Source organism: Mytilus edulis, chromosome 4, assembly GCF_963676685.1.
Source record: "Mytilus edulis chromosome 4, xbMytEdul2.2, whole genome shotgun sequence".
Lineage (NCBI taxonomy): Eukaryota > Metazoa > Mollusca > Bivalvia > Mytilida > Mytilidae > Mytilus > Mytilus edulis.
Genome location: NC_092347.1, coordinates 24815369 through 24841389, shown reverse-complemented (window position 1 = coordinate 24841389; position 26021 = coordinate 24815369). Strand labels below are relative to the sequence as shown.

General features: G+C 32.0%; 1 protein-coding gene across 3 annotated transcripts; it reads left to right on the top strand.

The window, feature by feature from the left end:
• The first annotated feature begins 15 nt into the window (after nucleotides 1–15).
• Nucleotides 16–26021, top strand: LOC139519284 (enolase-phosphatase E1-like). 3 transcript variants are annotated; one of them, XM_071311251.1, is made up of 8 exons: nucleotides 29–123; nucleotides 6189–6207; nucleotides 10047–10285; nucleotides 12038–16705; nucleotides 17409–17495; nucleotides 18251–18334; nucleotides 20870–20902; nucleotides 22767–26021. In XM_071311251.1, exons 3-8 carry the CDS (start codon nucleotides 10060–10062, stop codon nucleotides 22799–22801), a joined length of 5133 nt encoding a protein of 1710 aa, XP_071167352.1. In that variant the 5' UTR covers nucleotides 29–123; nucleotides 6189–6207; nucleotides 10047–10059; the 3' UTR covers nucleotides 22802–26021. The 3 variants fall into 3 exon arrangements, with proteins under 3 accessions (XP_071167353.1, XP_071167351.1, XP_071167352.1); XM_071311252.1 differs by lacking the exon at nucleotides 6189–6207 and having other exon boundaries at nucleotides 16–123; nucleotides 17409–17477; XM_071311250.1 differs by lacking the exon at nucleotides 6189–6207 and having other exon boundaries at nucleotides 16–123.

Sequence of the window (26021 nt, the reverse complement as noted above, 5' to 3'; positions counted from 1 at the left end):
GGAATAAACTCTTCATCCGGAATTGGTTTTAAACGGATTGTTACCATACCTTTCGCGCCATCTTACTCGTTTGTCAAGAACAAAACAATATTTGTTTACAGTTTTTCTGATAGTGCTTAAAAGGTAAGTTTCACCCAGAGGCATATATATACAGGAAAACCTGTTAGAATGATTACTATCTGATTTGAAAATCTCTATCAGTCACAGTAGTTGTCATTGTATCCCGTTTTATATCGAACATGATCATGATGATAACGGGACCATGTGCCCCATCCTCTCTCAGACGTGCTGTTTTTGGGATACGATTGCTTTTAAGCAATCTGTAGACTTCTACCGTTGACTCGGGGGCTCATTCCCTCACGTCAACCGTTTTATTCTAAACATTCAGCAACATCTCAGATTCTTATGATTGTCTTGCTTTAAAAGGTAAAAACAAGCAAAAGGATTGAACATAAACAACTTTCCTGTAATGTTCTTCTCATAATCTTCATGTTTGATTTTTCCGTTGACTTATATGCGTGTTTTTAACAACACGGAAAATCAGAATTAAGCAGTATTTATATTTAGTGTTTTTATAAATTTAGAAACACGTCAGAGGGAATTCCCCAGTTTTGATAAATGCGAGAGTTCTTTGAATTTCGATAATTCTATTTCTGTCATATAAGAACTGAAGTGGAGTTTTCTATATTTTACCGTTATGAAACTGATACTGTACTCTCATATAGAAATTGAGACTCATTCATCATATCATAAATTAAATAAACGTTATTGTTCCAAATCACAAATCGCGGGTTTGTTTATGTATTAATGCGCATGCGTATAGTTTTCTTGATTTCAAGGGGTATCAGATTGAGTGGTTGTTCTGGATTCCCCGCTTATTAATTAATTTGAAACTCATTCTATGTCTTCTATGTCTGCCTGCTACTGAGGGTTTAATATTGTTGTTGCATAATTTAAAATCATATGCATCATTTAAATTAAAATCAATGAAGTTTTACTTATAACACCCCTTTAGCCGAAATGGAGTCTTCCATATTATCGTTTCGAGTTGTCTCCCTTTCAGAAGTATTTCCCGTCAAAATCGTCTCAATTTAAACAGAGGAGTGTACGGAAGGATTCATGCCCACTGACCAAAAGGAAATTAATAATTAAAGAGTTAGAAATGGGGTTCCTCCTAGAATTAACGGTGATAAGATACGAAGTAATAGTCCGAGATTACTGGGTACAAGTCAAATCGGCACCTGGTCAAATCGGCACCCATAGAAAAAGTCAAATCGGCACCTATTTAAAAGTCAATTCGGCATCCAATGATATTTGATATAATATATGGGACTGGGAAATGGGGTTCCTCTTAGAATTAACGGTGATAAGATACGAAGTGAAAAGTCCCGAGATTACTGGGTACAAGTCAAATCGGCACCCATAGAAAAAGTCAAATCGGCACCTGGTTAAATCGGCATCTAGTCAAATCGGCACCTATTTAAAATTCAATTCGGCATCCAATAATACTTGATATAATATATGGGACTGGGACTATTTAAGTTTGTAATTTAAGTATACTAGCATAAAAGTCCCCCATGGTCCCAGCTTGTCTGGCAAATCAGCCGTTGGACATCAGAGTAATCTCGAACTATGAAGTGAAATACCTTCTCTCTCTCTCAGTGACTGCTGTGGAAAGTAAACTTGGAATTGATAGCACACAAATAAAACACAATAAGTACATTGCTCCTACACTTGTATCCGGGATTAGCTATTTTTAAAGTTGAGTGACTATTCAGATTTATATTACCTTTGCATGTGCAGTTGAATTAGTTTTGAAAATAATACTATCCAGCTGTACCAGGCCTTGCGGTCATAAAACTTTCGAGTCAGTTTTTTTGTACTCATACTAAAAAGTCAACCAATGAAATTGCTTGATTTCTTGTTTCGAGCATGATTTTTGTGCTCCAAGCACTGAGCAAAGTTTTATGCCTTCAAGGCCATAGTCCAAATACTTATGACGTCTTGGAAGGCTATCATATTTTTTTTTCTTTGACGCCTTACTTCGACGTCGAAATAAAGCGTCAAAGAAAAAAAATATAATAGCCTTTCAAGACGTCATAATTATTTGGACTATCAAGGCCAGGGCTGCCAAAAATGCGTGAGACTCACGCATGTTCATGCTTTTTTGCAGCAGTATCCTTGGATCAATTTTTTCCTCTTTTTGGCCAAATCTCACGAATTTGCTTAATGAAAAGTTGGCAGAACTGCTATATATGTGTCAATGAAAACTATATGGCAATCGTATCCCTCAGAGCATTCTGCTCTTTGATTAAACGTTCAGGACAGGAATCACCCCAATGAATACATTTAATAGCTACAAGTTTACAATTGGTTATCAGGTTGGGAATATATTGCGCCTACACTTCTGTGCACTCAAAGCAAGTAAGCACCATCAAGTAGAGACTAGATATATTTTCCATTCAGAAAATACCACGGATTCACGGTTTTAACCCTCTTGCTGCCGAGTTTTTTTCTTGCTTAGTCGCGCCAAAAGCATCTTAACGTTTCATGTCTGTGATGTTGCAAAACTTGTGCCCCTCTGTAGAACAGCGCTTTCACACCATTCATATGGTAGTACATGTAATTATAAAAAGTGATGTAAAAGTATTTTTTGGGAAAATTATTGCTCTAAGATTGTTCTAAACGATGTTTTAAATACATTATCTAAAAATACAACTTTGAACCTTGAAATATATTTTTTTTTATCTTGCTATTGTCTTTTAAAAAAATGAAAATGATATACCCATTGCTTAACTAGCTTTTGTTTTATCTTTTGCAAGTGAAATGCATAACTGATTCTTAACAAACTCTAAAATACTAAAATATATGTAACCTTGTTACCCGATTAGATTAGTAAACCTTGTTATAAATAAATATCGTAAAAAATCTCTCAAATATTGAAATAACTGTACAAACAAAACCAAACCCAATGAAAATAAATATAAAAATAATGCGTATATACATACAAAATTGAAATAACTAAAACTTGAATTCCGAGCAGCTGTTTCTCACTTGCCGATTCTATGAACTACTTGTTGTAAAGTATGAAACGTGTCAGATTAAAATTTTCATTCCAAGCCTTGTTTCAGTAGGAGCGAGGACATAACCTATATAAACGTTATTATCCATATTAATTTAGCTTATACATTTTTGTATTTGAATCATGTTTGTTATTGTTTGCTTGTCCACTTATTGCTCAAAATTTTAGAGGAATGTTTGAAAATATGAATAAAAAAGTACATGTACCCCTAGAAAAACTACGGAAGAAAATTAATTTCTATATAGTCTACAAGTGAACCTGAATCAATAATAATTATAATTCATTTTCATTTCTATGATAAAGTACACACTAAATGTCTTTTAAAATCTGTTGATTGACATTGTTCCTTTCTCAACGTTCAGTGGCAAGTATTTCATCCAATATTAAAGTCGTCTAAAATTGTATGTACAATAAACAAATGTTGCTCAGTGAGTGTCTTACAACATTTTGTACAAGGTAAATAAAGATCTGTGAGGCCAGACTTTTTTTATTATCTGTTTAACGAGATCCGCAGACTCCACCTTTCCCGATTTTAGAATAAAAATAAAAGTAGTGCTTCTTACTTTTATTATTATTTTTCCCGCCTACTGTTACGAAATCCTCAGAAAAAAATAAAATGTGTTGTTCACGATACTCGCTTTCAGTCAATTTCGTTATCGGATATGTTTAATTTTTACCAAGTCAATGAAACAGCAATTTTCATTTAAAAGTAAAGAAATTCAAGGCATAAACGATATATTTTCTTCTAAAAGATTTTTTAAGCTGGTGGCATGCTTTTCATACTTGTCAAGTTACACGAGAGCGTACATCAAATCATTCTAACTTTCGGCAAAATCAGTTTTAACTTCATCAGAACTTGATGAAATTAGCCTCAAGTAAACTTGTCATCCATGTATTGCATTAGAAACGCCATATTCCTTTCCAAATAGCGTATCAAACATCGTTTATTTTTGTAAATTTTTCTTCGTCCGACATTTAAATTTGTAGAACTACGGATCGGAATTGGGATTTCATCGGAATCGGACCCGCTATGACCGAAATCCGGATTCTTGCGATAATGAATACAGACGCATGAATGGCACTGCTGACAGACAAAAATTGATCCCAAAAGGGAAAATTACGCATTCCACACGCATTAACATACTTTTGGTTAGATCTTCTTGATTAATGTATATATTTCCATGTATAAACATTGTTTCAATTTATAGGTTAAAGTTGCTTAACTCGGGGACTATTACACCAGAGACATATATACACATGTGTATATATATATGTCTCTGCATACACTAAGAGGTTCCTGACTGCATGGGTGACTGGTATATACATATATAGTGTATATGCAGCGAGGTTGATATATTTGAGTGGTGCCATGGATCTATATTAGTGGAAATACAGAATCAAAACATAGTTTTTAAGTTTATATTAATAGAAGGGTTAACCAGAGACATATATAAACTATATGTATTTATATTTCTCTGGGTTAATATGCTGGTCTGTTCTCATTTCATTGTTCTTGTATTTTGATAAATTCTAAAAAAAAAAAAAAAAAAAAAGTCACTTATAATGGTTTTATTTTTATTTTTAGTGTCGACTGGACCAATTTTGCACTTTTATTTATTTTTTTATTTCGCCCCCTCGACCCTAATTTTTTACAAATTTTCTTGTTAAACAGATAAAATAAAAAGTCTGGCCTGATGAATGGCTGAAAATTGAGGTTGCCACTGGGAAAGGATATCGATGAGATGTAGAATAGGAGGTGAACTCATTGTGTCAACTACTAATTTAACATCCCCATTTGGAATGAAAATAAATATATTTAGATTACGCTTCCATGATGAAAAAGATATAAAATTTATTAAAATATCGTATGGCAATACAAGTTAGTATAAAGGGTAACATTTGTGTATTTTTACAAAAAAAAACTTTAATGAGAATTAAACTACGCCATTCCCGCTCTATAGAAATTTTTCCAGTTCTCTTAAACATGTCAAATAAAGCGTGTATTGTGAATATTATTGTTTCACATAATCAAGTATAACAGCTACCTTTTTTATGATTATTTATTAGGAATGCGATTATTTTATGAGATATTCTGAATGAAAGATGTATGAAAAAACGGTTTAACAAATTTCTAAAAGGAATCCAACATTTTTGGATAATGACGAACTAGATCATTAGTCAACTCATTCGATGAGGTGGTATTATAGTACTAACAAGCTAATGATCCTGTTTCATTTTTTAAAATCCGTTTTAAGTATACAAATAATGCATTTTATTCAGTTTGTTTCATTCCCCCCAAAATCGTCTGTTTGGTGCCATCTTTTGACGTGGCCAGTGCCCTTCTGTATTGTGACGTTACCATGGACCTTTGATGTTCTACACAATCAACAAGATTTATGTGTAGAAGCCATAAATGTCCCTTTGGCAGCAAAAGGGTTAATAGCTATATTAAATTATGCATATGCATTTATATCAACCACTGGTGTTAAACTGATCGTTGTAATTGCAGTCCCCAGACATGCCAGATCCCAATATGGCAGAGGTAGAAATTGTTAAAATTGTTTTCAGTTTATTTCTACATGTAATGTGTTGGTTTCAAGAATTAGTTTTGACCATGGGCCATTGCTTCCAAAACAATAATATATAATTTGCGTACATTTATAAATTTAGAGGACACTGTCCTGCTAAAAAAGCATGAAACGGACATCTACTTTAAATTTTCAAGGCTTTCAAGTCATTTTAACATAAATTTTTTTAAAAAATATTGGAAGTTTATGCGATATTTTTTACCTGACTTAAGATAGGTGCAGAAAGTATAAAAATGACAGGAAGTTTACCAAACTTAACAAACACATGATGGGTATGCACACAATGATCAAATAGATCTTCACACCTTGTTAATGTACGGTTACCTGTTACACATGGTACATAATAACTGTCTATTATGTAATATTTAGTTGTCATTGTTAATCCCATTTATTAAAGTATCCCTATCTATAGATCAAAGCAGTAGTGTTTTGACAAGGCAAATCAGACTTTTGAATTATTATATCTATATATATATATGTCATATTTTAATGGCAAAACAATTTTTCTCATTTTGAAGATAAACAGGATCAAGTTAGGTAAGTTATTTCAGTTTTCAATCCTTAACATATTTTACTTAACTTTTATAACTTATTTTAAAATATATACATGTATATTAAACAATTGAATTCTTATAAAGTTTTAAGGGGACATTTGCAATGACATAAATTATTATTATGTTCAAATTTTGTTGAAATAAAAAGGAATTATTAGGAATCAACCCCACTTATATCTTAGAAACCATTGACGTACATGTACTCAAGTTGTAGGATTTTATAAGCAATTAAAAAAACTTCATTAAAATACATTGAAAATAAACAATCTGTATAAGAAAATATTGGAACAACACCTTAACTGGCCTTTGCATTTCGCAAGCAAGTGTATACGACACCAATCAATAACGGTTTCTGAATTTTGATATTTTCTCAAAAACTTAGCATTTTTGGAAAAAAGATTGTTTCAAAGACAAATTAAGGAAGTTCAAAACACTACATTGATAAGTGTTCCACACAAAATTGTCCTTTAATACTTTAAATGGCTCAAAGAAACATCCAAAAACTATAAAATTCAGACAAATTATAGTTATTTATCAATCAGTGGTACAAGTGTATAACATATAACAACAAAACATGTGAATGCATCTACAAGCAACTAAGAAAATAAAAATTGTGGGAAGTCCCTAAATTTAAATATTAAATTAGATGACAATTATGAAAAATTAAATAATTGCTTATCCTGCAGAATATACAGCTTCACCAGAACAGGGTTTGTTCTTCTTTCAACAAAAGTTTTATAGATTAACGTATTCTGTCACTGCATATATAAGTTAGCACCACTGGAGGTTACATTCCTATTATAAAGTTCAATTGATTCTGTAATGATAACAGGAAAGTTCTGTCAATGCATTGGTATGGGAAAGCCCAAGTATAAAACTATAAATCAGACATGTTAGACTGTAAAGTTTTGTTCACTTCATAAACAGTTCTGCAGGTATTAATTAACCTTTAACTTATAGAAATAAATAAAATCGCTAAAGTAAAATATTGTCAAATTTTCAGTCCTAACAATAAGTCATATCACTAAGGCCGACTTCATTGGGAACCCGAGTTCTGACTAGAGTGGATGAAATTGACATGGTCATATATAACACCTGTTATGATTGGATATAGCTTTCCCGCCATTAGAACTAGAGGAGCCCTGGGTTGTGGCAGAGTTCCTTGAGATCAACTGGATATCCTGGATGTTATGACGTCAATCCAATCAAACTTGAAATAAACATATTCAGAGTAGGGGCCTTGTACTTACAGTAATCTAGAGACCTTTCTCTTCAAAATTATTTACTGTTTAATTTTTAGGAAATATTAGCATATATTGTCATTGTCAGATTTTGAGCAGTTACTGTATATACATGTATAATTTAATGTTAGGGCAAGGAACTGTCCCAAATAACACAACACACCTTCAATAGATATACAATGTAAAGAAAAAAAATGGTCCCTCAAATCACTACTCTGAAGTTTGAGTCTTGCATTGATATTGGATTAATGTATTCCTTTCTAGAGGATTTTTTTCATGTATTAAGCTTCTATATATTTATAGCCCCATCCACATGATATTGGAGATTAATTATGCAGACAATCTTAGTGATACATTTGGTGAAATTTTTATTATTTTATCAATTTACATCTGTCATGAGGAGACTGAAGGGTTTTCCCCAGGAGTGTTAAAATAAATGGCATCAAATAGTAAGGCATGTTTAATTGATTCTGATGTGTTTCAATGTTTTGTATTGTACCTCCTGGCTAGTATGATTGAAACCAATTGTAAAACACATAGATGGGATAATGACAGTGACATTAATTGACAGTTTATCTGTTTGCTGTATTTATCCATTTTTTACTTTAGGCCAAATAAAAATATATGTGTGGTTCCAGTAACCCTACCGTCCCTACTTTTTCGGCTTAAAAATAGCATTCTATAAAGATTTTATTGTCATTTTTCATTAAGCACTGTTAAAGTCAGAATGTTGCTCCCATAGACTCAATGTAATAAAAAAAAACATAAATTTTTAAAAAATCCCTACTTACTTACCCTAACTTTTTTTCAGATGTAGCTGGAACCACACATACTTTTTTATTTGGCCTTATAAGAGACCTGACAGGATTTCTGATGTTAATTATTATGCAATAGCCATCTGTAAAATGTTTATGTGTCTTAAACAAATATTTTAATGAGCAGATGACACCTTATCTTTTATCAAATGTATATTTCACAGATTATTGAAAATATTTAGTGATTGTAATAGCTCAGCATGTATAAAATTCTGTCATGTTTTAATTGCCACTAGCCAAGTGGTTGTATAGATAATGAGCTATATATTTATGTAACACATCCTAATACAAATATTGATTGCCTAAATATATATACTACATAATATCTTGGTTATCACAGCTTAGTACATGTAAGTGACAATATTTAAAAATTTTCCTACATTATTGGAGAAAAACCCAATACACAATTTTATGAATAAATGAATACATTAATTTAGATGTTTTTTGAAACATTGATTTATAGAAAATAATTTTGTACATGTACAGGACAATCTTAAACAAAATAAAAGTTTTGAATATATATGTATGGATAAACTTGAATGAAACTTGTATGATTCTTCTGATTACCCACTGAAGTCAGGCTTATTTATGACAAGTATTCACATTTTTCATACGAATGATGATTAAAATGTTGCTAGATAGACAGTTGTAAATTTAATTACAAGATAAATGTAGAAATAAACAGTTTAAATAGAATAAGATATTGTACATGTTCAGATGCTATGACCCAAGGCATTATGTGGTCAATACAAGGTTCTGTTTTCGTTTGTAATAACTGACATGACTGAGCAAGGACAGAATCATGTCATATTTTGCTGAAGAAAATTTTGTTCTACATTTCACTGATGTATTGACAGTGTTTTTTTTGGTAGAACACATAACAATTGTACACTTACAGCAACAGTTCAATTTGAGACTCGGGGTTCTGTAGACCACTCTTCAATTTTGGTAATATTAGAGCTGCTTGTACAGTTCTTTGATGATTTGATTGTTTACATTTCATTTATTTAGAATTCAAAGTCCAAGTCACAGTAAATAAAATTGTCAGGACGTCTCAAAGTGTTTGGAACACTACATACCTGCATCTTTTAAAAGAATTACACATTGTTGTTTTAAAAATCTTTGTTGAAAAATTATTAGAATTGATAACATCAGTAAATCAGCATTATAAATAGGTTATTTGTTGAAAAATAAATATAAGAAATGATTACATCAGTAATTCAGCATTATAAATAGCTTTTTGTTTACAAAGAAATATGAGAAACGATTTCATTAGAATTCTGAAATATAAACTGTTACAGGTGGTCATGTTATCTGGGGAGATATAAAACATGATTAGAATGGACATTTTATGGTTTGATGATTTTGTAACTGAAAGGGGATGTCAGAAGTTATAGAAATTTATTGAACCTGTAGGACAGGTCATTATCTGGGACATAAACCTGATGTAGTTTTAAAATGCTCAAAATGCCTGATTTTGCGTTATTTTTCTCAGAGCTTCTGGGTGCCTTGAGTGGCCACCAGACTCCTTGCTGAAATTTTTTTTCGCCTCCCTACGCTCAACAAATATATATTGCCTCACATTTAAAAGAGGATAGTTACAGCCCTGTTTGAGAATTTTCAGGCATATAAATGAAAAAAGTTCCATTTTCATGGATGGGTTTTAGGTTATATTTTCTTAATAAGGTACTTACAATGTATCATTGTATCATTAATAACTGGACAGTTTAAACACCCTTGTTTGATCATTATTTGAAATCTTTTAGGTATAGAATATGAATGATGTATCCCTGGCAGGAACAGTTTCTACAACAGTTCCAGAATGACAACCAACCACAAACGAGGGTTAGTCCCTCAGACCCAAGGGCCAGGGTTAATCCCAGTGACCCCAGAACTAGGGTTAGTCCACCAGTGTTCTCAAGCTCTGTACCTGGTGATGTAAGAATGAGAAATCCATTGATGATGCATAATCTACTTCAAGAAATGAGGAACATATACCAGTCAGGTTAGTGCATGATTATTTATAAGGTCTATGGTGTGCAGTAAAATATGTAACATCTACCAGACAGATCAAGATTAGTGCAGGGTTATTTCTAAGGGCCATGGTTTGTAGGGAAATAAAATTATAAAAGTAAGAGATCTGGTATGTTTGCCAATACATTTAATACTAATATGCACAAAACTTCAAATGATGTAGATTTAAGCAATTATAGAAACTGTACAGCCTTCAACAGTGAGAAAAATCTTGCAGTCCTCTTTTATTGGCTCTGACATGAATGAATATGAAACAGTTTGATTCTGAAAACACAATCTTATTTATAACAAAACAATGTACAAAAATAAATATGACGAACATGAACCAACGACAACACTGAACTACAAGCTCCTGACTTTGGACCAAAAAATAAAATATTTGGCTGGACTTAACATGTTTGTGAGGAATTAGCCACCCCTAACCTAAGAGTATTTGTAGTTACTGACAGCTAGTTCAAAGCCAATAACAACTAATAAGAAAAAACATGTATTTAAGACTTAAATATCAATCAGTACACATTCAACATTTAAAGGTTTTACCCATAGTGTAATGACATCATTTACAGTCAGAGAAAAACATGATCTTGTGCAAAGCCAAAGTAAAGGCATTAACAAACTGATTAACAGATAGTACAAGTAGTATTATAAAAGTACATATATATATGTTTAACAATAATTTTTATCCCCCACATAGCTAGTTGCAGGGACATGGAAATACCGGGCTATTGTCCTTCCTGTCTTATTTGTGCTCTCATGTGTACAATTCTTGCCAGATTTGTATTCACTTGTATCATAGGTTATACTCTTCAGGTTTTAAAAATTAGTGCTGATCAGTTATATTTAAAAGTGTTATGCCCCTTGGAAACTTTAATTTCATGGAAAATTGCATCCTTCCATGGATTCCTTAGAGCTCTCATGTGTAGAATTCTAAAGAATTTTATGAAATATATCATAGATTCAAATTAACATTTCTTTATCACTTTCTCAAATAAGTGCCGATCAAATATTTAAAAAAAATTATGCCCCTTGGAAATATTGAATGAAATGGAAATCATATTGCGTTTGAACCCTTCATTTCTCAAAATTTTAAAGAGTAAAATAGAAGTGCTTTATTTAGTTATTGACCTTGTACCTTGGATAGATAAAATATGTGCAATGTGAACTAATGCTAAGGGGATTGGAACTGGTCTAGTGGTAGTGTTCTCCTCAAGTGTGTAAGTTCAAACTTTGGTCAGGTTATTAAACTCACAGTAACAACAAGGAGACCAATAATGGGTCCAGACAGGGTGACATATCTCCTTGTATGCTGTTACCTTGTAAACTAGCACATTAACATTAAAATCCCAGCTCAACTAGTTGGTTTAGTACAAAGCAGAGTTCATAAATATTCATATTTTATGATCATGTTCTTCTAAATATGCATTTTATTTGCAATTAGACGTTAAACCATTGAATTGATACATTGTAGAAGTCTGAAAGGTTGATTTACACTGAATAATCTTTGACTGCTGACATGACAACTTGTACTTTTATATACTTATCAGTTATTTCAAATAGACAGAAAAAATATTACACTACAGTCATTTCTTATAATTTAATTCCTAATTCCATTTTAAGCTGGAGTAAATTATGAAAAAAATGATGACATCACAGTCACATGTCTATGGAAGCCAATCAGAAGATGCATTACATCCAAATTTCAATTATTTTGTATTATTTTCAGGTATGGTTGGTCCAACAAGCATTGCGCAACATGGATTACAGAACAGAGCTCCCCCACCATTATACAACAGTATGACCAGAACAAACACAGGCCCACAACTTAGAGGACCACCGCCATTGTTAAATGTTTCAACGTTGAGACAGCCACCACCTGCTCATTCCAATAAGAGACAACCACCACCGCCTCATTCAAATATCCGACAACCACCGCCTCATTCAAACCAACCAAGTTATATGGTGCATCATAACATTAACCAAATCAGACCAAACATACCCCGTAGACACACTAGTGGAGAAACAATCAGATTGACAAATCCATTTGAAAATGAGATAAATGTTCCTTGTACAAGGACTTCACCTCACCTTTCACCAGATATGTTCATATCTCAAGCTGGAAATACTCAAATGTCTACTCAAAGTATTAGTTCTACACAAACAAATTATTCTACTTTGCAATCAAATGTGACCAATAACAATGTGTCACAGCGGCTACAGCAATCAAACATAGATCCACGGCTAGTTTCACAACAATCAAACATAGATCCACGGCTAGTTTCACAGCAATCAAACATAGATCCACGGCTAGTTTCACAACAATCAAACATAGATCCACGGCTAGTTTCACAACAATCAAACATAGATCCACGGCTAGTTTCAGAGCAATCAAACATAGATCCACGGCTTGTTTCACAGCAATCAAACATAGATCCACGGCTGTTTCATCCATCATTGTATCTTCCACATCTGTTCCCTCCATTGGGGTTCATACCCCCAAACTTGCCAGAAAATAATCTAGTCCCAAATATGATGCCAAGAATGCCACCAAATCCATTCACAGAATTCAACATTCCTCGACCACAGTTTACGAATAATCAGGATCCACCAGTCATCAACCAAACAGAACCAACTGAGGCTTCAGATAAATCTGTGATGGGGAGATGGTATAAACTCCCTATTTCAGATTTGGGTTCAGAAAAGAAAGACTTAATAGAGGAAGAAAAAGAACGTATTCATCGCCCATCCAAGCCAATATCTCATTCTAGCTTGGAAAATGTTGTTAACAAGCTTGCTAGAAGACGTGAAACTGTTTCTCCAATATCATCTGTTGCCTCTCAATTCCCAGTATCAAGAGAAGAACCTATATGTGGTCCATCAACAGGTAATGTCTTATTATGTCCTGCTACACCACAGAATCAACACCAAGGTCAATCACTTGACACAATAAGACATGAAGGTCATTCGATTGACACAATAAGACCTGAAGGTGAATCAGTGGACATATTAACACACGAAGGGCAAACAGTTGACACAATAAGACACGAAGGTCATTCTATTGACACAATACAACCTGAAGGTCAAGCAGTTGACACAATAAAACAGCAACATATTTGTTCTGATGTAAGTGCTTGTCAAAATTCTAAAACAGAAGAAGGAACAAATAGTAACTCTATACAAAACAACAAAGAGGAGATATTTGATGATATTGGATTATACATAGTAAACACTTATAGCCTAGCTGGCAATGATGTCAGTTCTAAGACAGAAAACAATCTAGAAAATACCGAGTCATCAGAACAGAATCAACCATCTCAGAAGAAAATACCACCACTGAAAATTAAGCTGCCATTTAGAAAGAGCCCAAAGAAAAAGAGATTTGGTAATTCCAAGAAATCAAAATTTGTCAGTCCTATTAAATTAGTTCTCAACAAAAATAACAAAAAACAAATTGAAATTAGGAAACCCAAAGCCTTAATGTTTGACCAATCTAATTCTAGTGAAATAAATGATAGTAGCTCTACAACAAAAGCTATTGAAGACAAAAAACAAATAGAAATAAGGAAGCCAAAAGCATTAATGTTTGACCAATCAAATTCTAGTGAAAAGAAAGCTAGTAGCTCTACAACAAATGCTATTGAAGAGAATGGTGGTGACAATTCAATATCTGCAACACTGAATCAAAGTGATGCTAGTGGAAAATCTTTAGGTGATGTTGTTGAAAAAGTAAAACAGAAAAGGCAGCGAAGAAGATCGGCAGTATTGATTGATCAAACAGGAAAAGTTCTAAGTTCTGAAGAAAATCTACCAGTGAAAACAACAGAAAAAACAGAAACTGTCATTGAAAATAATAAGCAGGAGAAGAAAGAGTTGAAAAATACTGAAAATGTTATTGAGAATAGAAAGCAGGAAAAGAAAGATTCTGAAAATACTGAAAATGTTATTGAGAATAGAAAGCAGGAAAAGAAAGATTCTGAAAATACTGAAAATGTTATTGAGAATAGAAAGCAGGAAAAGAAAGATTCTGAAAATACTGAAAATGTTATTTCTGGTAGTGAAAATATTGATGAACCAATGCTACCATCCTCTGAAAACATAGTATCTAGCGAACAAAATGCACCTTCCTTGAAAGAACCAAAAAATTCAGACAGTTTAAGCAGGGAAGAAAGAAATAGGGAATTAATTGAAAAGAACTGGGTTCACATTGAAGCAAAACTCAAATTAGTGGAAAAAAATCTGAAGAACAAAAGTCCACAAAAGAAACAACCATTGCCATTAGAAACAATGGCTGTTGAGAAAACGTCAAGTTTGAAAAGGAAATCAGATGAAATGAAATCTGATAACAGTAATAACGAATCTGTTTGTAAGAAAAAGTCTCCATTGAAAGAAAAATTGTTCAAGTCACCTTTAAAAAAGACAAAAAGTCCCAAAATCACTAAAACTCCAAACAATAATACAAAAGAAGTCCAGGCTTCTCAATCTAGCCAAACATGCTCAAGCGTAAGTTCTAAATCAAAATCTGAAGAAAGAAGTTTGACACCAAAATCAGGAAAAGGAAAAAGGGGAGGTAAATCTAAAAATGAGACCCCTGAAAAAAACGATAACAGCTCAGTTGACATTAGTGGGAATCCTAGTAAAAGACGTAAATTAAGTGGCACAGTTGAGAAACATATGTCTGAAACAAAACTGTCTTCGACCTCTGCCTCTTCTCGTTCTGTTGAGGAAAGATCCACTGGTGATGTGATAGTTGTTGGAGAAGATAAAACAACTGATATTTCAAATGAACAAACAAAGGATACAACAGAGTTAATTTCATCTATAACTTATCCATCATTTTTCATTACATTCCATGGTAAAAGAGTTTTATGTCTGAATTCCTCGTCAGGCAAACTTCTATTGATGAGAGAAATTTTAAGAAGGAATTTTAAAGAAGTTGTAAATAAGAAATCTCAGAATGATAACGACATGCAAAAGCAATATAAAACTGTTTATTTGGCAAAGGAAAGAGACTTGAAAATATGTTACAAAGAAATCCCAGAGGAACATAAAAACTTAGCTGTTAAATATTTAAAAGCAGAAAAGTTGATAAAAACACAGAAAATACCAGCACATCTGGGTGTGATAACTCTTGAAAATGCTTTGAGGTTGTATCATTATATGAATGGTACAAAAACTTGTTCAATGAAATGTTTAGAAATGTGGTCCCCAAAGGAATCAGATATAATATTAGAAAATTCAGATAAAGAATCACCAGATAGACTTTCAGTTCCGAACAATCCAAAGAAATCAGAAGAAGTAAAAAGCAGAAGTAAGAAAAATAAAAGTGGGTATGATAGCGATGAAACCATGATTTATGAAGATGAAGGTGCTCCACCCTCCCAAAATCAAAACGAAGATGAAGAAAATAATGACAACAGTAGATTGGTGTTACGAGGAGGGGTGGCTGAATGCTACCAGGCATACTTTAGGTATATTGTTGTAGAAGGTGAAAAGTTTTATCCATACGAGGACTTATTATTAAAATTTGGCAAAATAGCCTTAACACGTGCATTACAAAGTAAACTTCCCGAAAAGTTTCTGGCTTATAAATGTAGTGAGGTAGAGGCAGATTTCCTAAATAAATTGGAGGAGGTGTTACCAACTTTAAGTATAGAAGCAACATTATTGGAGGAATCCCTATTTCAGAAAGTGGCAAGTACTGTAGAAAGTAGTAGTATACATGGGGAAGTGGTTGATTTAACTGCTGAGGACATGTCGAATGAATCTAAAACGGACATAGATGATATAAATATATCTCAAGACGATTCTATTATCGAAATCAGTTTTAATTCACCAGAATCCCCTTTACAGTGTGAAGAAACAAAACATGTCAGCTGTAATTCTATTAGTGGTAATATTGACAGTAATGTAGAACCTACAAACAATGATATTCGAACTGAAATTCCTCAACTTTATCCAAGTCCTCCCACAGACAACACATGTAATGAAATTAGTGGTAATATTGACAGTAATATAGAACCTACAAACAACGATATTCCAACTGAAACTCCACAACCTGACACAAGTCTGCCAATAAGAGACACATGTCTTCAAAGTACAGACACTACTTCAACTGAAATTCCTCAAACTGACCAAAGTCCTCTAATAGAAGACACATGTCTTCAAAGAACAGACACAATACTAAATCAAACTGAAAAGATTGTAGAAAGAGCTGTATGTGATTCCACAACAGATGTTTCTAATACAACAGAGGAAAATAACAATGATGGCAATTCACCAAGTGTAATGATTGGGAACACGGACTTAGCTGCTATGTTAGCAGAACTTGAAAGTGAATTTGGTAGTTCGTCTGATAATGACAGGGCAACAGATATCTCTGCTGGATCTGCTCTTGGTAAGTATTTTATAATAACATGTTAATATATATAAGGCTTGATTTAGTCTCAGTGAGTACATGTTCTTATAATGACATGTCAACAGGTATATTGCTGGAACTTCTCTCAGTAATTATGGTCTGTATGACATGTCAACAGATATTTGTATAATACGGTTCATGCTCTGATGTTGATGTTTCAACAGATTTTTTTTATAGAAAACATAGAAATTATTGAACACTAACTATCAAAATAAGTTATATATTTTGAAATTTAAAATATCTTGGTTGATCAATGCATTTACCATACACATACACAATAATGGAAAAGCTCATTAAAAACGAGAGACCCAAAACAATGATTTGCATATAATAGTATAAGCCTGTTTTGTGCATATAAACCGGTACCATAGACATCAGGAAAAAACCAGTGAAACTTGAATTTACCAGCATTTTGTCAATGGTGAGTCTACATTTTGTTCAGCTACATATGTATTTATATATATATATATTGAAGCTCGCTAAAATCTTTGTCATAGCTACCATTCCAGTTTTCCGGTTTCCACACTATAGTTGTATTTGTCAATTTCATGTCTATGTACCACCAATATTTTTTAGAAGGGTTCAGCAAATATATCATTGATTTTGTTTATCTTATTTTCTTTCAGTGATCTGTTTCTAAGTTTATTTTAAAATGCTTAAAAACCAGTTTTATATTTTTCAGAGTTTATGACTGAGTCGTTTAGTAATTCCAGAAATATGATGGAGACATTACTGAATATTTGGAAACATGGTGTGTGTAGTAGTTATAGTATGTAGAGCAAATTTTAACATATACCCTCTGAAAACTTTATTTCAACCCATAATACTCAAAAGGTCACTTAGCTTATCTCAATAGTATATTGCAACAATTGTATTTGCTGGCAAATGTGAAGAGGTTTGCACATAAAATGAAAAAAATAACTGTAATTCAGAAATTATTGTATTTATTTTTGCAATTTTTGAAGAATAGATTCAATCATAAATGCTACATTAATTATCCTGATTTCAAGAAATTTTCAAAAAAGATATATGTATCAGACATGCCAGATGTCAAAATTTTAGTTCTGATCTCTGCAATGCTTACCTTGTCTCATTTTTCACAAAAACATCAACCTCACAATATGTTTTTGGTGGTAAAACTTGAGAGCAAACACTCCCAAAAATTTTGCTAATTAAACATGTTAAATAAAACTATCATATGTCAAAGATCTTAGAAGTAAAATCTGAATTTTATTTGAATTATGGTTGATGTTACTTAAAAACAGTTTATCATTTATTGTAAACTATGAATTCAAGATTTTTTTTCTATTTGTCTATTTTTTTTCAAAACATTGCAACAAAGGGTTTGCAAACTTTAAAAGCTCACGTTTTAAATTTATTTATCATAATGATTATTCTTATGCAGCACTTTCAGAATTGGCACTAACTAATCTTGCATATTTTTTCCATTGTTCAACATTCACTGAATTCCTGATTTATTAACTCTCCCAAGTGTAAACAGAGTTTTATTTTGTATATTTTCAGCAAAGATCTCTGCATTGCAAGCAGAAATGAATGATTTGAAGGCTGGAACCAACAAGGTTTTGTCTACATGTGAAAAGTATCAAGGTGGGTAATATAAAGTACACATGCACTGGTAGTATATATAAATGCTTAATTTACAACTCTACCATGATCCATGGTTGTGTCAAACAAATTAAATTACAACAATGTTATAGTATAGAGTTGAAAATAATTCAATATTATTTTTATACGACCGCAAATTTTGAAAAAAATTTCGTCGTATATTGCTATCACGTTGGTGTCTGCGTCGTCGTCGTCGTCGTCGTCGTCGTCGTCCGGCGTCCGAATACTTTTAGTTTTCGCACTCTAACTTTAGTAAAAGTGAATGGAAATCTATGAAATTTTAACACAAGGTTTATGACCACAAAAGGAAGGTTGGTATTGATTTTGGGAGTTTTGGTCCCAACATTTTAGGAATTAGGGGCCAAAAAGGGCCCAAATAAGCATTTTCTTGGTTTTCGCACTATAACTTTAGTTTAAGTTAATAGAAATCTATGATATTTTGACACAAGGTTTATGACCACAAAAGAACGGTTGGGATTGATTTTGGGAGTTTTGGTCTCAACAGTTTAGGAATTAGGGGCCAAAAAAGGGCCCAAATAAGCATTATTCTTGGTTTTCGCACAATAACATTAGTTTAAGTAAATAGAAATCAATGAAATTTAAACACAATGTTAATGACTACAAAAGGAAGGTTGGTATTGATTTTGGGAGGTCCCAACAGTTTAGGAATTAGGGGCCAAAAAGGGACCCAAATAAGCATTTTTCTTGGTTTTCGCACCATAACGTTAGTATAAGTAAATAGAAATCTATGAAATTTAAACACAAGGTTTATGACCATAAAAGAAAGGTTGGGTTTGATTTTGGGAGTTTTGGTCCCAACATAATAAGGGGTCCAAAGGGTCCAAAATTAAACTTTTGTTTGATTTCATCAAAATTGAATAATTGGGGTTCTTTGATATGCTGAATCTAACTGTCAATATATATGACTGTGTATGTAGATTCTTAACTTTTGGTCCCGTTTTCAAATTGGTCTACATTAAGGTCCAAAGGGTCCAAAATTAAACTTAGTTTGATTTTGACAAAAAATGAATCAGTTAGGTTCTTTGATATGCTGAATCTAAAAATGTACTTAGATTCTTGATTATTGGCCCAGTTTTCAAGTTGGTCCAAATCGGGGTCCAAAATTAAACTTTGTTTGATTTCATCAAAAATTGAATAAATGGGGTTCTTTGATATACCAAATCTAACTGTGTATGTCGATTCTTCATTTTTGGTCCTGTTTTCAAATTGGTCTACACTAAAGTCCAAAGGGTCCAAAATTAAACTTAGTCTGATTTTAATAAAAATTGAAATCTTGAAGTTCTTTGATATGCTGAATCCAAAAATGTACTTAGATTTTTTATTATGGGCCCAGTTTTTAAGTTGGTCCAAATCAGGATCTAAAATTATTATATTAAGTATTGTGCAATAGCAAGTCTTTTCAATTGCACAGTATTGCGCAATGGCAAGAAATATCTAATTGCACAATATTGTGAAATATCAAAAAAAATTTAATTAGAGTTATCTTTCTTTGTCCAGAATAGTTAGCAAGAAATATCTAATTGCAAAATATTGTGCAATAGCAAGATTTTTTTTTAATTGGAGTTATCTTTCTTTGTCTAGAATCAACTTAAATCTTTGTTATATACAATATACAATGTATATTCACTTTTTACTACCAACTGATAAATTAAAATAATCTTTACCATTCAGTGATAACAAGCAGTTTTTTTTACATCTTAATATTTTATGATGTATTTAAATGAGTAGTTATTGTTGCAAACTCCATTAGAAATTTTAATTGAGATTAGTTTTGGAATAAGGGAAAGGGGGATGTGATTAAAAAAATTGGGTTCAATTTTTCTCATTTGAAATTTCATAAATAAAAAAGAAAATTTCTTCAAACATTTTTTTGAGAGGATTAATATTCAACAGCATAGTGAATTGCTCTAAGAGAAACAAAAATTTTAAGTTCATTAGAACACATTCATTCTGTGTCAGATACCTATGCTGTGTCAACTATTTAATCACAATCCAAATTTAGAGCTGAATCCAGCTTGAATGTTGTGTCCATACTTGCCCTAACCGTTCAGGGTTCAACCTCTGCGGTCGTATAAAGCTACGCCCTGCGGAGCATCTGGTTCATGGTTTGGTCTGTTTTTAAGCAATTTAAAGATAACTATATTTGGATTAGAATGATTGTAAGACGTACATGTATTTCTGGTTTAGTTTATCTAACAGTGACCTCATTTTTCTCAGATCATGTTTAGTTTATGTGATACTTGTAGTAAAACTTTTATATTTAGGGACTATCAACATATAATCAATAGTTATTAAAGCAGACAAGACATCTCAGCTTGTGCACTCTTGTTCTATATTTTCATTTTTCCAAAATGCATACCTTTATATATTTTTAGGGGAAAATATACCAGTAAATATATTACATCATATCATTTAAAAATAAAGTATATGAACAACATTTTGTGGAAATTTCACTGCACACTAAACTTATATAAAATGGTTTGTCCTTATTTTCAGGTCTGATAAACAAAATTAAAGAGAACATTGAAGGTGTGTATATTTTTATATAATATAAATTGAGCTTGTAATCAATGCTACATTTGAACACTAAAATTTGTGTTTGTCAATCTACTGGTTATTGTTTGACTGTTGTTTGTCTGTCTAGTGATAAACACTTGACTGTTGTTTGTCTTGTGATAATTGTTTAACTGTTGTTGGTCTATTAGTAATTGCTTGACTGTTCCTAGTCTATCCAGTGGTAATTTGCTCGACTTGCTTGTGTGTACATTAGTAATTGCTTTACTGTTGTTTGGTTGTCCAGTTGTGATTGTTTGACTTGTTTGTCTGTCCAGTAGTAAATGCTTGATTTGTTTGGTTGTCCAGTTGTGATTGTTTGACTTGTTTGTTCGTCCAGTGGTAATTGGTTAACTTGTTAGTCTGTAAATTGGTAATTGCTTAACTGTTGTTTGTCTGTCCAGTGGTAATTACATGACTTGTTTGTCTGTCCAGTTGTAATTGGTTGACTTTTAGTCTGTCCAGTGGTATTTACCTGACTTGTATGTCTGTCCAGTAGTAATAACTTGACTTGTTTGTCTGTCCAGTTGTAATTGGTTGACTTTTAGTCTGTCCAGTGGTATTTACCTGACTTGTTTGTCTGTCCAGTAGTAATAACTTGACTTGTTTGTCTGTCCAGTTGTAATTTGTTGACTGTTGTTTGTCTGTCCAGTGGTAATTGCTTGACTTGTTTGTCTGTCCAGTTGTAATTTGTTGACTTGTTTGTCTGTCCAGTGGTAATTGCTTGACTTGTTTGTCTGTCCAGTTGTAATTTGTTGACTTGTTTGTCTGTCCAGTTGTAATTTGTTGACTGTTGTTTGTCTGTCCAGTGGTAATTGCTTGACTTGTTTGTCTGTCCAGTTGTAATTTGTTGACTTGTTTGTCTGTCCAGTTGTAATTTGTTGACTGTTGTTTGTCTGTCCAGTGGTAATTGCTTGACTTGTTTGGTTGTCCAGTTGTAATTTGTTGACTTGTTTGTCTGTCCAGTGGTAATTGCTTGACTTGTTTGTCTGTCCAGTTGTAATTTGTTGACTGTTGTTTGGTTGTCCAGTGGTAATTGCTTGACTTGTTTGTCTGTCCAGTTGTAATTTGTTGACTTGTTTGTCTGTCCAGTTGTAATTTGTTGACTTGTTTGTCTGTCCAGTTGTAATTTGTTGACTGTTGTTTGTCTGTCCAGTGGTAATTGCTTGACTGTTGTTTGTCTATTGGTACTATTTGATGTGTGTGTCTGTCCATTAGTGGTTGTTTGATTGTTATTGGTCATTCGAGCGGTAATTGCTTGATTTTTGTTTGTCTAGTAGTTGTTGGTTGACTGTCAGGTGGTTAATGATTTCTGTTTGTTTGTTTGACCGTTAGTAAAGTGTAAAATTGTTTTTCTTGTGTCTCATTATTGTTTGTATATGCAGTGCTAAAGGTTTGGTAGTTTTTTGTCTGTCCATTTGCTAAGGTTTGATGCTAGTTTGAATGTCCTGTGGTGAATGGTGGATGGTTGTTAGTATGTACAGTGGTAGTAAGTGTTTCTTGTATATTCTTGTCAAGAACCAATATTGTGATAAGTTGGCTCTATTTTTTACTAAAAATGTGGAAAATATTAACTGTCACTTGAAATTGAAGCTGTATTGGAATGTTTAGGTATTTTATCTTTCAACTATCTACATATTTATTCCATATTAGTGTTCTCAAAGCAAATAATGGAAATGTTTGAAGTAATTTACATGTAATGCCAAAATAGGAATGCAATTTGAAACTCTGCTAAATATTTTATCTCAGAAAATTGATTAACTGTTTTAAATGCCTCATGATGATTTTATAGAAAAAGAGATAACTATAGCTTTTGCATAATAATACTGATTTATTTTAGGGAAAAAGGAAAATGAAGCTGATGATAAAGTATAGACCAAACAGAGTAGAAGATCAGTTACCACAGAATGTGAGAGATGAGTATAGGCCAAACAGAGTAAAAGACCAATTAGCACAGAATGTGAGAGATGAGTATAGGCCAAACAGAGTAAAAGACCAATTAACATAAAGTGTGAGAGACATTCCTATATCAACAGTATTATTAACCTCTCTTAAATATTTCACTGATCTTACTGGTAAATTTGAAACATATGTCATATGAACTGTGCTAAATATTTTTTTTTAGAAGATTTTACAATATCAGCAATAATGCATTTTATGGTGGGCTATGGTGTCCATTGTATTGCCAATATGTCATTGTTTTGGCATATTTTGTCATGTTGAAATGTATAACACATTATAATCATATGCCAGACAATTTACTTGTGTTCATGACTTTGAAATGTGGAATAGGTTAATATGTAAGTAGCAACATGATGTGTAAATATTTAGTAGTGTGTATTAAGCATTTAGTGTAGTGTATTAGGGACGTGTGTAAATATGTAATATATCGGCTCAGTGTGTAAATATGTAGGGTAATTAGCATATAGTGCAATGTAGTGTATTAGGAAAGTGTGTGAACATGTAGGTTTACAGGGGCGGATCCAGCCATTTTAAAAAGGGGGGTTTCCTAACCCAGGACAAAGGGGGGGTTCCAATTACATGTCCCCATTCAAATGCATTGATCGTCTAAAAAAAGGGGGGGTTCCAACCCCCAGAACCCCCCCTCTGGATCAGCGCCTGGGTTATTAGCATTTAGTGAAATGCAGTGTATTAGAGAAGTGTGTAAATATGTAAGGTAATAAGTATTTAGTGTAATGTAGTGTATTAGGGAAGTGTGTAAATATGTAATATATCGGCTCAGTGTGTAAATATGTAGGGTAATTAGCAAATAGTAAAATGTTATGTAATAGTGCAGTGTTTAAATACTTTACCATATTATGTAGACATGTTGTGTTATTATCATTAGTGAAATGTAGCAAAGTGTATAGATATGTTTTATTCTGTTTAAATATGTGCTATATTAGATCAGTGGGTAAAATAAGTTAGTAAAATGATTGTTAGTAATTTCTGCTGAAAAAGTACATTGAAATGATTTGGAAATACATGTATATTGTGGGAGCAAAAAATACTTAAAAGATTTTTTTGGCGTAAAGATTTGAATTTTTCTTCAATTTTATAGACCTAAGTAAATGAAAATACAAATTTTCTGTACTTCATCATAGGATTAATGGTAGAGGTAATTTCATGGTATTGATTAAATTCATATATTTTGTTTGGTTTTAGTTTCTGAGGTACTATATAAAAGTGAGAAAAATATATCAATTTTTTTTTCTCAAAAATTCCAAGGGTTCAAAGTAAAATTTAAAATTACCAAAAATATACAATAATGTGTGAATGTAAATAACTTATGAAGGGATAGTGTTAATCGTTTTGTAAATACATTATCATGTGGTATAGAGTGGTTAATGTGTGTGTACTGTGTAGTAGTTAGTGACATTGAGCCTCAGTTTTAGTTCGATATTGATGATAATTATCAAAATATGTGTTTACCTGTAAATATTTTGTTTAAATGATGATTTTTTTTTATATAATTTCTTTAACCGATTCAGTATATCTTTTATTTTAAGGGTTTAAAATTTTAAAATTTTGAATGTTCAATTTTATTTTTGTAAAATCTGGAAGGGAAGGTGATTGATATTGTAATGAAAGTTGAAATAATACTCTAAAAAAAACTTGACTGATATTACGTGTATTTATTTATGAAAGGAACAAAATCTAGATTTTTTTTAATGTATACTAAATTAAACTTGTTGGAATTGGAATATATTAAAAGGAAAAGATATCAGTATTTTATATAAAACTATAAAGATGTGGGTCAAATGAATTTAAAAAGCCCACATGTTAAATTGGTTTGCCAGATGAGTATTTCCTATACATAAAACATCAGTGCTGCTCCAATAAATAGTTTAAAATCCAAATCAAAAATGAATATTTCATTTGCTTTAACAGGCTTTTGACTTGTCATTAACAGTAGAATAATGCTGAAATCTTTGAAGCATGTTGCTAAAACCTAGTTGAATAGGTAATTCAGATTTTTTTTTAGTTCCCATATATTTCAATTCATACATACATTCCCAATCACATTTCTATCTACATTTTACACAAGCAGAACAGTTTTAAGAAAGGCATTATAATTTGTGCAATCAGTATTATAAAGATACATGCAAATATGATCTCCAATACATTGTTTATATTAAATTATCAACAGGTGCTTCCAGATATTATGTTTTGCCAAACAATTTTAAATGGTAAACTGTTGCCATGATTTTTTATTTATTTATGTTTTTGTACAATCTATAATAGACCATAGTAGTTCACTGATTCATCAACTTAGAAATATTCATGTTTATAGTTGGAGAAACTGTCTATCTCATTTGATTTTCACATGTGTTTCCTCTTAACGTCTTTATCAAAAACGAAAGTTTAAAAAACTAACCTAGTAAAAACCTTTTTATCAACTTGAATTGTTGCAGCCATATCATGCTGTGCTAGACATAGCCTTAATTCTACCTCTATGTTTATTATGTTCATGTATATTTTATTATGTTAAAACTAGTGTACCAGTGCTATGCAAGTGCCAAATTAAGTCCCATACTTTGCCATTATTTTGTAGTTTTGTACATAGTGTAGTTTGTAGATTTTTCCAGCATTTTTTTACTTGTTTCTCAACTTTGTAGGCAAATATCAAAATTTTATTATCGATCTTCATTGGCTAATTGTTTTGAAATATTTTTGTGAAAATCTTGAAAGTTTCAAATGAGAACTGGAACAATTTTATGTTGATTAAACTTTAATTATCAGTGTGTTATCAATCACACCAATAAATAACCATGGAACAGGAAACTAATACAACTGCATTTATATTTTATACAATTAGTCCCATTCATTACTTCTCATTTGGTGCTGATTTTTAGGGGTAAATAGTTCAACATTAATCGTGTATAACTAATACAGATGCATTGTATATACAGTATTGATGTGCCATTTTAAAAGTTTGGTATGTTGCTAAAGTTATGCACATTTAGTGTTCTAAGATAGATCAAAATAATACATGAAAATCAAAAGCTGTTATAAGAGCAATAATGAATAGAAAGGGCATTAAATCATTTTACATCTTCTTTTTTATATTAAATAAATTTTCAGTTTTATACTT